Genomic DNA, 14,070 nt, shown 5'->3' on the forward strand with positions numbered 1-14,070 from the left:
GCAGCGAAAGACATGACATCATTATCATTCCAAGTGTCAGAACTGCTGAGGCTGCATGCTCTTTCAGAGGGCTAGAGCTTGTCTCGCACCTAGCGTTCAGCAAAGATGCACCTCGTGGAGATTGAGGGCCGTGTGCCGGCATGAGGACCACCTCGAACTCATCGTGCTCAACCTCACGGCTCCACTGTGCCTCCTCATGGATCACAGAAAAGGATTGTGGGAGGACTCATTATGCTGAAACGTCCCTCAGAACGAGGGCGATTTGCAAGCAAAGCGTCTTGAGACTCATGCCCTTGCATTGAGGACAGTCTGTCTCCATAAGAGCTGACTCTGCGTGGGCGCAGCCCAGACAGAAAATGCAGCTCTCATGCTTGAAGAAATTCTGAAGAAATGGTGTTTGTGCACCTGCTTTTATAGCGGACCGCTTTGCGCCAAAACAGGTCGGGGCTCAAACACCATAGCCTATATTCGAATATTGGCATTATTGTTTCAAGAGGTTTCAACTAGTTTGTGTAAGAAGGCACTCCCACATGCATTAATAAACGCAATGTCAAGTGTACGGAGTCATAAGGGAACAATTATATGCTCGTTTGAGCAGCCTCTACCTCTGAACTTTGACCTTGTATGTTCTTTTCCAAAACATTTTGTATTTTCAAAATGCAAGTATTTAATAAAGATAACACCAAAAAATTAAATCAAGGGACAACATTCCTTTGTAAAAATGTACAAATTATTATTACTTGTTTTTCTTTTTGCACACTTGATAGGCCTTGCACTAATGCTTGACCTGAGAAAACAAAATGAGTAACACATAAACACATAAATAACTGTAAATGTCCTACAGTTGGTGTACCAGATGAAGGGGACAAGGGATTTTTCAGGCAACTGACCAATTAAAAAAAGTTGTCTAAAAATATAGGCTAGAGTCAAAAAATGTCATATTATTTAATAAAAGGTTAATGCCTTTTTTTAAATGGGCTTTCCTGACATTTGAAATCTTTTTCATGCCTGAAATGTCAAGGGACATGTTTGCCACCATATTTTGATAAGGACCATTTACAATATCAAATATCTTTGTACAAGATCAAGTTCATAGATTGTTCTAGAATCAGTTTAGAACTGTTAGGAATTGATGGATAAAAAAATCCATCAATTCCTAACAGAGCAAATACAAATAAAAAGTTAATTTTAGTCAAATCTACTTCACAACGTTATTGATTAAAGTGAGTAAATATAACTTTAGTTAAAACGGAAACTATTACGTACAAATCGGATGTACATGGAGCTTAGATTACATTTATTAGAAACATTAAAATGTTTAACTTTCCCTATAAAAGCACGAGTAATCACGTACCAATTAACATACAAAAGCCTTCCACAGGGAAGATTAATGTATGTTATGAAACAAAATACAGAGCTGTGTGCACAGACAAAACATAATTGGCACAAAACACACAATGATGGTAACAATCAACAGAATATTTTTTTTTTATCAAGAACTGGTAATAAGGAGTACAAAATGAACTTCAGACTTCACAAAACAAGAAGTTACCAAACATAACAAATCAATGATAAAAATTGTGTAAATAAACTTGCAAACAGTGTAACCTCGCAAGCTTCTCGCTGGGAACATAAGCTATAAAAAGTCAAGTCAAATTTACTGAACTTTTAACTTTACTTTTACCAGTGAGTGAAATTTAAATTAGCAAATAAATAAGACCATGTTTTCTACTTTAGTATTGATGCAAGGTAACAAACAATCATAAATATTATTTACGTATAAGCTAGAGCATACATTTTTACATGTTTGAACTAAGTGCAAATGTAAAAAGTACTTAATATTTTCAAGTTCACACTAACTTATTCAGTGTAGAAAGTACTTAATATTTTCTGCTATATTTCAGCACCAAATCTTTTTGTGTGTGTGTTCAGATGAATGTCATTTGATGGTCTTTCTGACCTGATCTGCATAGAAGCACAACTGAACTATATGCTGTTGTTGTTATTTTAGAATATAAAGACCCTGTGCACCTGTAACCTTTGTCTCATTATGTTTAAGTTAAATAAAAATTGTCTTACCAGTTTGATACATTTTTTAGGCTTGGACTTAGCTGTAGATACAGCACTGTGGCATCATTAGGTCAGGTCACAATCTCCCAAATAGTACAGGGAGTACAGCATGACTCAGGGATGTTTAAAGATGCAAACACAGTCAAATAAACAGCAGCTCAGAAAAATGTGTGTGCATGTGTTTGCAGATACCAGGGTCCACTCCTAGAGGATGGCACTTTTGAGACAGCTGTGAGTGGTGGGGCTGCATCTCCAGAATTCACTAAACTGTGCGCCTGGATTGTGTCTGAGTTGAAGCTCTATTGCAAACTAGAGGAGAGCGTTCAAGCAACCAACTGTGAGTGTGACAAGAAAAGTATTTGGCACAAATAACATCAGAGTTATTTTTGTTGCTGCAAAGCAAACCTAAATTGAAAATCATACTGTGAATTGTGTACCACTGAGAAATAATTTGCATAGTAGATATTACATTTAGATAATTTAGATGTTCCAAATTGGTATGACTTGCCTCAGTCACCATTCACATTCATTGTATGGGGAAAAAGATGTATTGAAAGCGAAAGGTGAGTGAGAATTTCTGCCTAACCTCATCTGAGTTTGGGACAACAAGAAGGTTAGTAAACAATGACAATTTTCATTTTGGGGTGGAATCAGATTAATGGGATTTGGCTAATATTAATTTGGGTATGTTGTGTAGGTCCGAGTGAGGCTGAGGGGTTTCAGCTGGAGATGAGTGGTCTTTTAGCCGAGCTGTCCTGTCCATATCCCGTGCTCATCACTGGAGACGTCACCAAGCGTCTGCTAAATGCAAACAACTGTCTCTTACTGCTAGGTGTGAAATCCGCAATTTCCTCAAAATTCATTCCTTTTAATCATTTGAAGCTATTTAAAACACTGCTCAAGTCATGTCCCAAGAGCCTTTAGTTGCCAGGCATAAGTATTGTTAAATTTTTCCAGGCTTTCTGATCTCTGAGCTGGAGGCTTCTAGGATGATCCTGGTAAACCATCCCCAGAAGAAGGAGCAGGAGACGGGGGGCAGTAAAGTCTTCATGGAGCTGAAGGGCATCTGTATGTCTCTGGGCATGTCAAAACCTCCTGCTAACATAACCATGTTCCAGTTCTTTAGTGGCATTGAGAAAAAGGTCAGTACTGCGAATTGGTGAGTGTACTCACTCACAGTCAGGAAAATGATCAGTGTTTAAAAATCAAGCTCACTATATTATGTTCCACTGATTTTATATTTTTACTTCAGCTGAAGGAAGCTTTGTCCAAGGTACCTCCGTCTTATTTAGGGGAGCCTTTACTGAAGAAGCCACTGGGCCCTGTTCATTGTGTAAGTTTTTACTTGTGTGTTAAACAGTTTAAAAAATATCTTGTATTTGGGACCTGGGTAGCTCAACGACTATTGATGCTGACTACCACCCCTGCAGTCACGAGTTCGAAATAGAGGTGTGAATCTTCACTGGCCACACGATTCGATTACGATTCAAAGGGACGATTCGATTACAAAATGATTCTCAATGCATCACAATGCATCTTGTCCTTCAATTTCTTTCTTTTTTTAGTTTCTTCAAAATTAATTTTTTACTCTATTTTTTTTCCCTTTCAGCTTTTTATTTAACAGCTGTTTTAAAAATCAGAATGAGTCACATTACATAAACTGGTTTCTTACATTCAGTATGAGCTGTGAACAAAACATGGAACATCCACAAGATTAAATAAATGGTTCTATAGTTTGAGTATCTCAGTTTTTCAGTTTCTTTCTTTTAATCTCTTAAAAGCACAAGAAAAAAATATTGGTTCTCCATCAAAACACATTGAATACTATTACTTCAACTGATTATTTTATTTTTGTTTAAGCATTGTATATCATTTAATAGTATTTATTTTTTTTTTTTTTATTAATCTATGCCATGCTATTCATTTAAATTGAACCACAACTGGAAGTTGCTGGTCCAGGATGAGATATATCAGCTTCTATGAGGAAGCAGTGCAGCTGTCAGCTTCTCCTCTCCTCACCTGCACAGGTGATAGTGAAGCGGTTTAAATAGCGCAGTCGTTGCTTCAGAAATCATCTTGTTTTCACTGTTCCATCTGTTTGCTCTGCAAGTAGATCGCACAACCCTGTCTCAAAAGCTACGATGAATTTCAAACCTTTATTACCAGGTGTGCGCACTGTCCTGACAAGCGAGTGACCGACAATGAAGCAAAAGCCAATGAAACGGAGAGCGCACAAAATTAGAGAAAGGCATCGGCGAAAAGAAAAAAAAATTAAAACATCATCAACAACTCCCGAACCGCTGCCTCGTCATTATTTTCTTCTGTGTTTTCCCCCGTTTTGTGCAAATCAGTGCAATAATGGGAGCGAGCTCGTCTTTCATGAAGTTTGTTGGCTTGTAATCACGAATGCTATGTGCGTGGGTTTGTGAAAATTTCGGGATCGTAGTTTCATTCGGGCACAAATGGTCATGTGTTTGATACAGCTGGTCTGCAAACAGTCGTGTTTGTGCACTTGTGCTTTAGTATATGCACTTATCTCATGTCTTTGTTTCTACATCTGTCTTTGGCGCGCGCACCACTGCTATGTCGTTATTTAAACTGAATTCAGAATCGTGTGAGTATGAATTGTGATGCATCGTTAAAAAATGTTTTTCCCCCACCTCTAGTTCGAATCCAGGGCTTGCTGAGTGACTCCAGCCAGGTCTCCTAAGAAACCAAATTGGACTGTTGCTAAGGAGGGTAGAGTGACATGGGGTTTACCTCCTCGTGGTCGCTATAATGTGATTCGCTCTGTTGGGCGAGTGGTGAGTTGTGCATAAATGGTTGCCACGGAGACATAGTGAGTGTGAGGCTTCACTCTATTCTCCACGCTCAACAAGCCACGTGATAAGATGCGCAGGTTGACGGTCTCAGATGCGGAGGCAACTGAGATTCGTCCTCCGCCACCCAGATCGAGGCGAGTCACGACTCCACCAGGAGGACTTCGAGCGCATTGGGAATTGGCCATTCCAAATTGGGGAGAAAATAATATAAAAAAATATATATTGCATTTTGATTGTTTTAATTGTATTTTGTATTTGCATTTATGTTCAAATTTGTGTTTTTCGCCTCTGCAGGAGAAAATCGAAGCAATAAACCAAGCACTTGTGAATGAGTATGAAGTCAGAAGGAAAATGTTGTTGAAACGTCTCGATGTGACAGTGCAGTCTTTTGGCTGGTCAGAAAGAGCAAAGGTACCAGAATCTTTTTACTTGAAACACATGAAGAAAACTTCAAACTGAAAAATAAGCTATGATATATTGATGTACAGATACATGCTGAGAGGCTTACTAAAGTGTACCAGCCTCTTCGTACGGCACTAGCCACTAAGACCAGGGTGTCTGTGGCTCACCTGTTTGCTGCTAGACATGATTTATCAAAGATTCTGCGAACCAGCAGTGGTCACATCAGAGAGAAAACAGCATGTGCTATTAACAAGGTTGGTTACTTCATCTTTTGATCAGTTCATATGTTTTCTAATTTTTCTTTTGTTGAAAGGTATCATTGAGTATGTTTCTGCTACAAGAGTGGAATATACAACCATCTCTTTATTACTAGGGATGGGAAAAAAGCGCAACATTCTGGTTCCGGAAGTAAAAATATCAATAATTTATCCCATAGACTAAATTATTTTCAATGATAACTTATAAACCTTTAAAGACAGACCGTCTGCGAGCTACGAGGTTGTTCATCAATGGTATATGCATCTATTGAAGCCATCTGTCTGCATTATTTCAATTTCATTGTTTAAGAATCGTGTTTGGTAGCGGAATTCATGGTAATCGACTACATTACCCATGGTACAGCAGATAAAGATCCAACAATCAGAGAACCGCGTCCAATGAAACTTGTGAAAAGTGCCTCGGAGCGACCGTGTGCTCCCATGACACACTGTGAATGACAACCGAGTTGGTCTCCCTTCACCTTATATATTTGCACATGTCGGAATGTTTTTCAATTAAAATAAAATATATTGTTTCTATACTTATCAAAAACCTAAAATCAATATTTTTATATATTCCCATAATTTTTTATTCAATGACATCATTCGCAATACTTCAATGAATTGTAGTCCGTGCCCTCATGAAAGACTGTACACATCCTTGTACCTTTTGCCGATTTTCAAATACGTTTTTGCCTCAAAACAAAGTTTGTGATGTTGTGATTTTTCTGGGAGCTGGTTGGTTTGGTTTATGGCTTACATCTCTTTTATGAAGGATTTTATAAAAATATCTGTCATTTTTTTCATTTTGCATGTTCTCAGAGTAGGCTATGGACCCTTTTCACACGTCTGCATTCGCAAAGCAGAAGTCGCCATAGTTGGATAATTACATTTTTGCTTAACCATTTGCTTCAACAGCAAAAGAAAATAACCAAGATTACGCTTTCGTAGCTTTGCAAAAGAAGATAAAAATATACAGCTCTTAGAGAAACAGGTCAAATTTACTGTCACTCCCTCAGCAGCTGTGTTAGAAGACTCATCACAGCTGTTTTTTTTTTTTTTAACTTATTCCAGGTTAATATACAACAAAGTAAAATTGGAAATTTAAAAAGGTTTGCTACATTTACATTGTTAAAGAAGGCAGAAACACATCATATAAGGCCAGTGAAAATGGTCTATTGTATCAGCAAATTATTGAGGCTTAATGCCATTTTTATGCCATGTTTCTTAAAACTGTTGTCAGTTGAGGGTGCTATTTTACTGCTGTTGTTTTAAACAACCGCTTCTGCTAGTAGAGTCCCTTTTTTGGACAGTAAAATGTGACATGAATTTGAAGTGCACAATAATCAAGTTAGATCAAATAACCACGATCAGACGATTATTTAATAATTGTGACAGGCACTCAGCGAGTAGATGCTGACTTACCACCCTTGGAGTCACAAGATTGAATCCAGGATGTGATGAGTGACTCCACCCAGGTCTCCTAAGCAACCAAATTAACCCGGTTGCTAGGGTGGGTAGAGTCATGTAGGGTTAACCTGCTCGTGGTCACCATACTGTGGTTTTCGCTCTCGGTGGGGCACATGGTGAGTTGTGCGTGGATGCCGCGGACAATAGTATGAGCCTCCACACATGCTAGGTCTCCGGGGGTAACGCGCTCAACAAGCCATCTGATAAAATGCACAGATTGACTGTTTTAGACACGGAGGCAACTGAGATTCGTCCTCCGCCACCCGAATTGAGGCGAGTCACTACACCACCACGAGGACCTAGAGCGCATTGGGGAATGGGCATGCCAAAACGGGGATTTTTCAGAAATTATTTCAATTATTTTTATTTAAAATAAAGATCGCAAGTAATCTGAAAATCTATATTTTTTTTACCCAGCCCTAGTTATTTTTTTTAAAGTATCAAATGTATGACAAAACTGTGTATATGTATTTTTAACATAAATTCTAAAATTGCAGAAAATTATTTTGCAATGACACTGTAGATTCAGTAAACACACACATTTTTTTTCTTTTTCTTTTTTATTAGGTCTTGATGGGTCGTGTGCCTGACCGAGGGGGCAGACCAAATGAGATTGAACCCCCACCTCCAGAGATGCCCACGTGGCAGAAACGGCAAGATGTTCCACAAGGGGGTGGTGGAGGGCAGCACTACTCTGGTGGTGGTGGTGGGGGAAGAGGTGGAGGACGGGGTGGCTACGATCAGCAGCAGGGTAGCCGGGGAGGATATGAGAGAGGCGGAGGGAGGGGTGGGAGAGGAGATCAACGTGGGGGTAAAGTTCAGGGAGGCTGGCAGGACAGCTCTGGTGGAGGCGTATACCAGGGTAATTTCCAAGATGGCGCATATCGAGGAGGAGGAGGAGGAAGTGGCGGCTACCACGGAGGACAACAGGGATCAGGATACCAAGGTGGTGGAGGGCATCAGGGTGGAGGTGGGGGTTACCAGAACGAAGGATATTATCAGGATGGAGGGCGACACCAGGAGAGAGGTGGCAGGGGGGGTCGTGGAGGTAGAGGGAGAGGAAGAGGAGGTGGAGGGGGGCAGGGAGGGGGATGGGGTGGAAGAGGGGGGCAGAATTTTAATCAAGGAGGACAGTTTGAGCAGTTCTTTCAGCAAGGTGGTCAACAATATAACCAGGCGGGCTTTGGGCAAGGAAGACAATATACTAGTTAAAGACCGAAACGGTTACTGCCACCTATGGGTTCGGAGAGGATGCACAATTCTCAAGGGCATGAGAAGAGACACAGGCCTTGAGATCCCTGATGAGTGGACAGGCATGAAATCCCATATTCACCTGGTGCCTCTGGGGTCTGCTTTATTGAGATCTCCTCGCAATGAACATAATGTACTTTTTTGCATGTGTAGAGTCTGATGGTCTAAATGGTTATGCTTCCACCAGACCATTTAAATTACTTCACTTATTTTGAAGTGTACGATTGGGTTGCCAAATTACTCCCAGGTTGAACTTTGTGTTGCTGGGTTTGTGTTCCTCTTCCTCCATTTTGGTATTTTACATTGATTCAGTCTACTGCCTCTTTGAAACTGTCCCGACTCTGAATCTGACAATGCCTTATTCTAGAGATTCTAGAGAAGTTATTGAAAACTTGTGGGGGTTTATTTTCTAGTTTTATTTATGGAAACGGTTCTTTATGACATCATTAATGTTATAGATTTTCATTCATTAGTTCTCATGTTCATTCTGTTTTTTTAAACAATCAGCACATGAAGAGTATTTTTTTATTTTATTTTGCTGAATGTGTTTGTTTAAAAATGCCCATTATTACAGTTATGCAGCTTGGGTGGTTTCACCAGTATTGACTCTAACATGTGTGAATGTTTATTTGCTAAAGTATGGAAACTCGTACAGTATTTGACAGACATGAATTTGAATTTTGTTTTGTTTTTTGCTGTTTTGGAAAGTGTGTAAAAATCACCTTTAATGGATTTGGATGATCAAATAAACCAAATAGAAAAGTGTTCAAAGTAATAGTGCTGAACATTACTATGATGTTATAATAACATGCATTATGCATCGTGGAGTAGGCACTTAGGACAGCAGCGTTCTCTGGGCACCACGGTATCAGTGTTTGGAACAAACAGAAGCTTACCAAAAAGTCTTCTCTCACTTTCAGAAGAAAGCTTTAAGAGGCTTCATTGGCATGATAAAAAGCTTACATTGCCAAAGCATAGTAACATTAAATATACATACATTTACACACATACTGAAACACTAAGTTAAAGAAAAAAATGATGGACATCTGGGAGGCGAAAGGTACACAATTAAAGATATACACACATTTCTGTATGGAAACGGCAAAAGGGCAGATTTTTTTTGCGATAAACCCAAAATTATGTGACAGTGTTTTTTTTTTTAAGCATGACGTCATCATGCACACAATTTCTCAATCAAAGATCATTTTAATATAAACAGGCAGAAGACGGCAAATTTCGCCAAAAAAATGTTTATGCATTTTCATGTTGTCGATAACAAAACGGCGTGAAAAGTGGATGGAAACTAGGTTTATGCTGCCTTCAAAAATCTATCAGATGAAGTTACCTCAGTAGATAGGATGTGATGCAAACATTGGATTCAGACATACCATGATCCCTTCCAACCTCAAGATACAGCCTACAGAGGCAGCAGCATTTTCCTGGTTTCGGATGCAGCCACTGTTTGCAGACATCATACAAATTAATGGAAGGAGCTGTAAACTGGCAACTTACCTGTCACAAAATTATTTGTTTTCTCTTACAAAACTGCAATTTTAACTACGTAAACTTCACACATAGTTAATTACAAAAGGATTATGTGTAATACATGAAAAGCAGACAGGTGGTCAATTCATTAAGTTATTTATTTATAAATAACCATTTGGAGTAAATTCTAGACACTGTTATGAGTGAAAATTCCTGGAGATCAGCAGTTGCAGAAATACTTAAACCAGCCCATCTGGCACCAACAATCATCAATGCAATTATCTAATCAGCCAATCGTGTGGTAGCAGTGCAGTGTATAAAATCATGCACATATGGGTCAGGAGATTCAGTTAATGTTCACATCAACCATCAGAATAGGGAGTAAAAAAATTGATCTCAGTCATTTGGACCATGGCATGATTGTTTGTGCCAGATGGGCTGGGTTGAGTATTTCTGTAACTGGTGATCTCCTGGGATTTTCACACACAGCAGTCTCTAGAATTTACTCTAAATGGTGCTGAAAACAAAAAAATTTAAAAACGTCTAGTAAGCAGCTTTTCTGTGGACGGAAATGCCTTGTTAATGAGTGAGGTAAACAGAGAATGGCCAGACTGGTTTGAACTGATAAAGTCTATGGTTACTCATATAACCGCTCTGTACAATTGTGGTGAGAAGAATAGTGTCTGCTATTCTGATATGCGGTTTGGTGCTGTTTTGGCAGCACAAGGAGGATTAGGCAGGTGGTTTTATGTTGTGGCTGATTGGTGTAAATACGATCTTACCTTCATGCTGTGGACGGGCTGATAGGCATCTGTGCTAATGAAACTCCAAGAGACAACACAGTCATTAAAATCTGTATGACACATCTTCTCGTGTCAATTACCCACATTATAGTTAAACAGATTTTAAGAGTGTTAAATCGGGATGTTGGAAAGGTGCCACTATATTTAAACACATGTATATATGTATGTGTGTGTGTGAAAGCGTGCAGTTTTTTATATTCAGTTTACGACCATTTTAATAACATTTAATCCTTTTAAAAATGTGGGGTGACAAATTAAATGTAGCCTAAAAATTTAATTTCCTTTTAATGTCATGCACTTTTATGTGAAAAAAAAGTAAGAGCTGTCACTGTTTGAAATTACACTTCATCTACTGGACAACACAACACAATTTATAAACAAGTGGAAACCTTAAAAATTAAGCAGTCTTACAAATGACAATTAAATGCTTGTATAAAAAAGTGATGTGTGTCAAAGCTGTCCGAATGTGATCTGCCAGCTGGTCCAATGTACCTCCAAAGTGCTCAGAAAAACTTACATTTACAGTGACAGTAAAACACCTCACTAACATTTTCACGTAAAGGGGTGGTGTAGACTCATATACCATCAACTCTTGCTGAAAAATACTTTCTGTGCTCCCACACAGGGCTGGACTGGGACAAAAAATCGGCCCGGGCATTTTGACTACTTAACGCTGTTCTGACAGCGATGTACACTGTCTTGTTGGTATATATGTATCAATCTAATAAACTTAAACCTACACCATCCTCCCTATTCTGGTATTCTAAACAGTAATTAGCGGAAAACAAAAGACTGCTTGGTTAAGTTAACCTCCTCCTGAACTGTCTATCTACAACACATGGTGGAAACCTGAAATTAAGACAGAGAAGACTAGAGGTGAGACATGATCATTAATGAATATTAAAATTAATAAATGACAGATTTAGTGGTATTTTCATAAACTATTTATTTACCACATCAACAAACAGCATGGCAGCACAAAATATTTTTTTTAACATGGCAGCCTTTAAAAAGTGAAAGGAGACAGAGAAAGAAAGGTGAGAAAGAATAACACTTAATTGACTTTTTGATGGCATTTTACACAGTACTGGTACAGTATTTAGAAAATGTTGGAAAATACTGACATCATATACAGTACTTCTTAAGAAATTATGATGGGACCCTGAAAAACAGGACACAAGTAAAAAGGACAGAGAAGGGTGAGAAAGAATGGCATTTGTTGGACTTGCTCATATGATCACACTACTTGTATCTTTATTCCACAAAAATAGCTGAATCATATACAGTAGTACTTACGTAGGAACTTAAAAAGTTGCATGGTCTAGAGAACCTCTTAAAGTATGATTAGACCCTGAAAAACAGGACAGAGAGGAACAACGATTAGATAAATAATAAAATCTATTAAGGACAGATTGTGATTGAATTGTATCACCAAAGACTATTTACTCACTGCATCAATAAAAAGTCACCCACAACACTTCCATAGCAGCAACACTGAACATATCTTAACATATGGAATATGGAAACCTTTAAGAAGTGAAAGAACAGACAGCGAAGGGTGAGAAAGACTTGCACTTAATGGATTTTTTTCAGACGATGACACTACTGGTATGTTTACTCTAGAGAAATGGTTGAATCATATTCTATATAGTACTTACTTAAAATGAACCCACTTCAGGCTTCCAAAATTGACTGACAGTCTGAAACGAAACAATGACAGATTAAGGCTGTAAGAAAACTCTCATATTTATATTATCTAATATTTATTCTATCTACTGTCTTATGCATTAAAACCTATTAAAATGGACACATTCTAAGCATTTTCTGAGCACGTGACTTGTTTGAAGTGAAGATAGATACAAAACCTATTCATTTGACTGTACTTTTAGGCAATAACAATAAAGTTGAATTTAATCTTAACTGAAACATAATTAGGAATGTTTTGATAATTTTATTTCACCCCACCAGGTTACAAAAGCAGCTTTCTCAGCAGGTCACTCCTCTCAGCTACCCTGTCAATGACCATGTCGGAGTCCAATGACATAAGAATGTCCTTTTCAGTGGCCATCAGCATAAACATCTCAAGCCTGTTTCCAGACAGGCTGCTTCGGAGTCTGCTTTTAATGAATTTGAGTGTAGAGAATGTTCTTTCACAGGCAACCTGAGTGAGAGAGAGGGTCAGCAGGTACTTGTATGCCAGCCCAAGGAGACAGTAGGCATCAGACAGCATGTTGAACCGCCTGAGAATTTGATAGCAGCACAGTGGGCAATTTTTGCAAGAATCACAGCTTTTGGTCACAATTTCACTTTCTTCGTCCCATTCTTCAGATCTATCCTTTGCTGTTCTGGTCCTGTAGTCATCTACATGTGATGTCTTAAGCCTTTCCCACTGTCCAGCAAAACTTTTCAGTTCTGACTGAAGGTTATTTACTGTAGCCCTGCTGTCAAATTTCAGGAGACATGTGCTGAGGTTTTGAAGTGCATTACTAGGAAGAGAAACTGTTCTGACCTGGCTAAACTTCCTGGGGTCCAACTATGCCAAATCCACAACAAGAGGGCCATTTGTGACAAATCGTCTGTGGATTGCTTCAGTAACTGTGTCCAGGATGGTGTTGTGCACTTTCACCTCATATGTTTTCTCAGCATTGATTTGCAACTCATCTTCAGTCATCTCTCCGGCCATGCGTTTTCTCTTCTTGGCTCTCTTTTCAGGTAGTGCAGCCTCCACTTCCAGGTCTGTGTTGTCCTCCCTCTCCTCGAGTTTCTGATTTGTCTGTTTCACAAATGTGTCTGCAGCTGCCTTCACAGTTGGGAAGTCCCTGGCGATACTTTTGAGGCTATCTTGTGTGGCAGTCACCATATGATGGGCAGAGAGAATGTCCATCCCCGTTGACTGGAGGTACTTCGACAGAGGATTTGTTTGCTCAAACACTCTAAGAAATATCTGTGCTGTTAAGACAGTTTTATGCTTCAAGAGACACTCTTTAAAGCCTTGTGCTTTGGCACGAACAGCTGGCTTTTCTTTTCCCTCTTTTCAATGGCTTCCAGCGTGAGCACTACATCAATGAAGAGGCCATCATCTGGTTTTCCAAAATGTCCAAAGATTTTTTGGAGGACATCATGCTTGGCCCACCACCGTGTCTCACCTATTGGACTGAGGCGTCTGTGTCTTGTCTCTTCTTGGGTTTGTTTCTCCCACAGATTAACCCTGTGATAGGACTCCTTGATGAACACAGCTATGTCATTAAGTAAATTAAAGAGTGATCCACTTTCAATGACACTTTGTGTTGTGTCAGCAAGCACAAGATTAAGTATGTGTGCATAGCACCACACATGCACATGAGTTGGAGACTGGGCAGTCATAAGTGCTGAAAAGCCTTTGTACTGACCCTGCATATTTGAAGCACCATCTGTTGCATTCCCAATGCACATGGCCTTGTCCAGATTCAGATGCTCTAAAACTCCAGAAAGCAAGTTTACAAAGTACTGCCCCGTGGATGCTTCGCACCT

The 14,070-nt window shown here is 39.1% G+C and overlaps 1 protein-coding gene across 1 annotated transcript in view; it reads left to right on the forward strand.

Moving 5' to 3' along the window:
* Window positions 1-9,069, forward strand: part of LOC127656855 (protein FAM98A-like) — a 10,749-nt gene extending 1,680 nt beyond the window's left edge. Inside the window, exons 2-8 of the mRNA XM_052145374.1 lie at window positions 2,259-2,407; window positions 2,768-2,902; window positions 3,028-3,212; window positions 3,323-3,403; window positions 5,187-5,303; window positions 5,381-5,548; window positions 7,589-9,069. Coding sequence (XP_052001334.1) covers window positions 2,259-2,407; window positions 2,768-2,902; window positions 3,028-3,212; window positions 3,323-3,403; window positions 5,187-5,303; window positions 5,381-5,548; window positions 7,589-8,233 — 1,480 coding nt within the window. The 3' untranslated portion in view covers window positions 8,234-9,069. The remainder of the gene's footprint in view (window positions 1-2,258; window positions 2,408-2,767; window positions 2,903-3,027; window positions 3,213-3,322; window positions 3,404-5,186; window positions 5,304-5,380; window positions 5,549-7,588) is intronic.
* Window positions 9,070-14,070: the final 5,001 nt, after the last annotated feature.

The sequence above is a fragment of the Xyrauchen texanus genome, chromosome 16 (assembly GCF_025860055.1).
Source record: "Xyrauchen texanus isolate HMW12.3.18 chromosome 16, RBS_HiC_50CHRs, whole genome shotgun sequence".
Lineage (NCBI taxonomy): Eukaryota > Metazoa > Chordata > Actinopteri > Cypriniformes > Catostomidae > Xyrauchen > Xyrauchen texanus.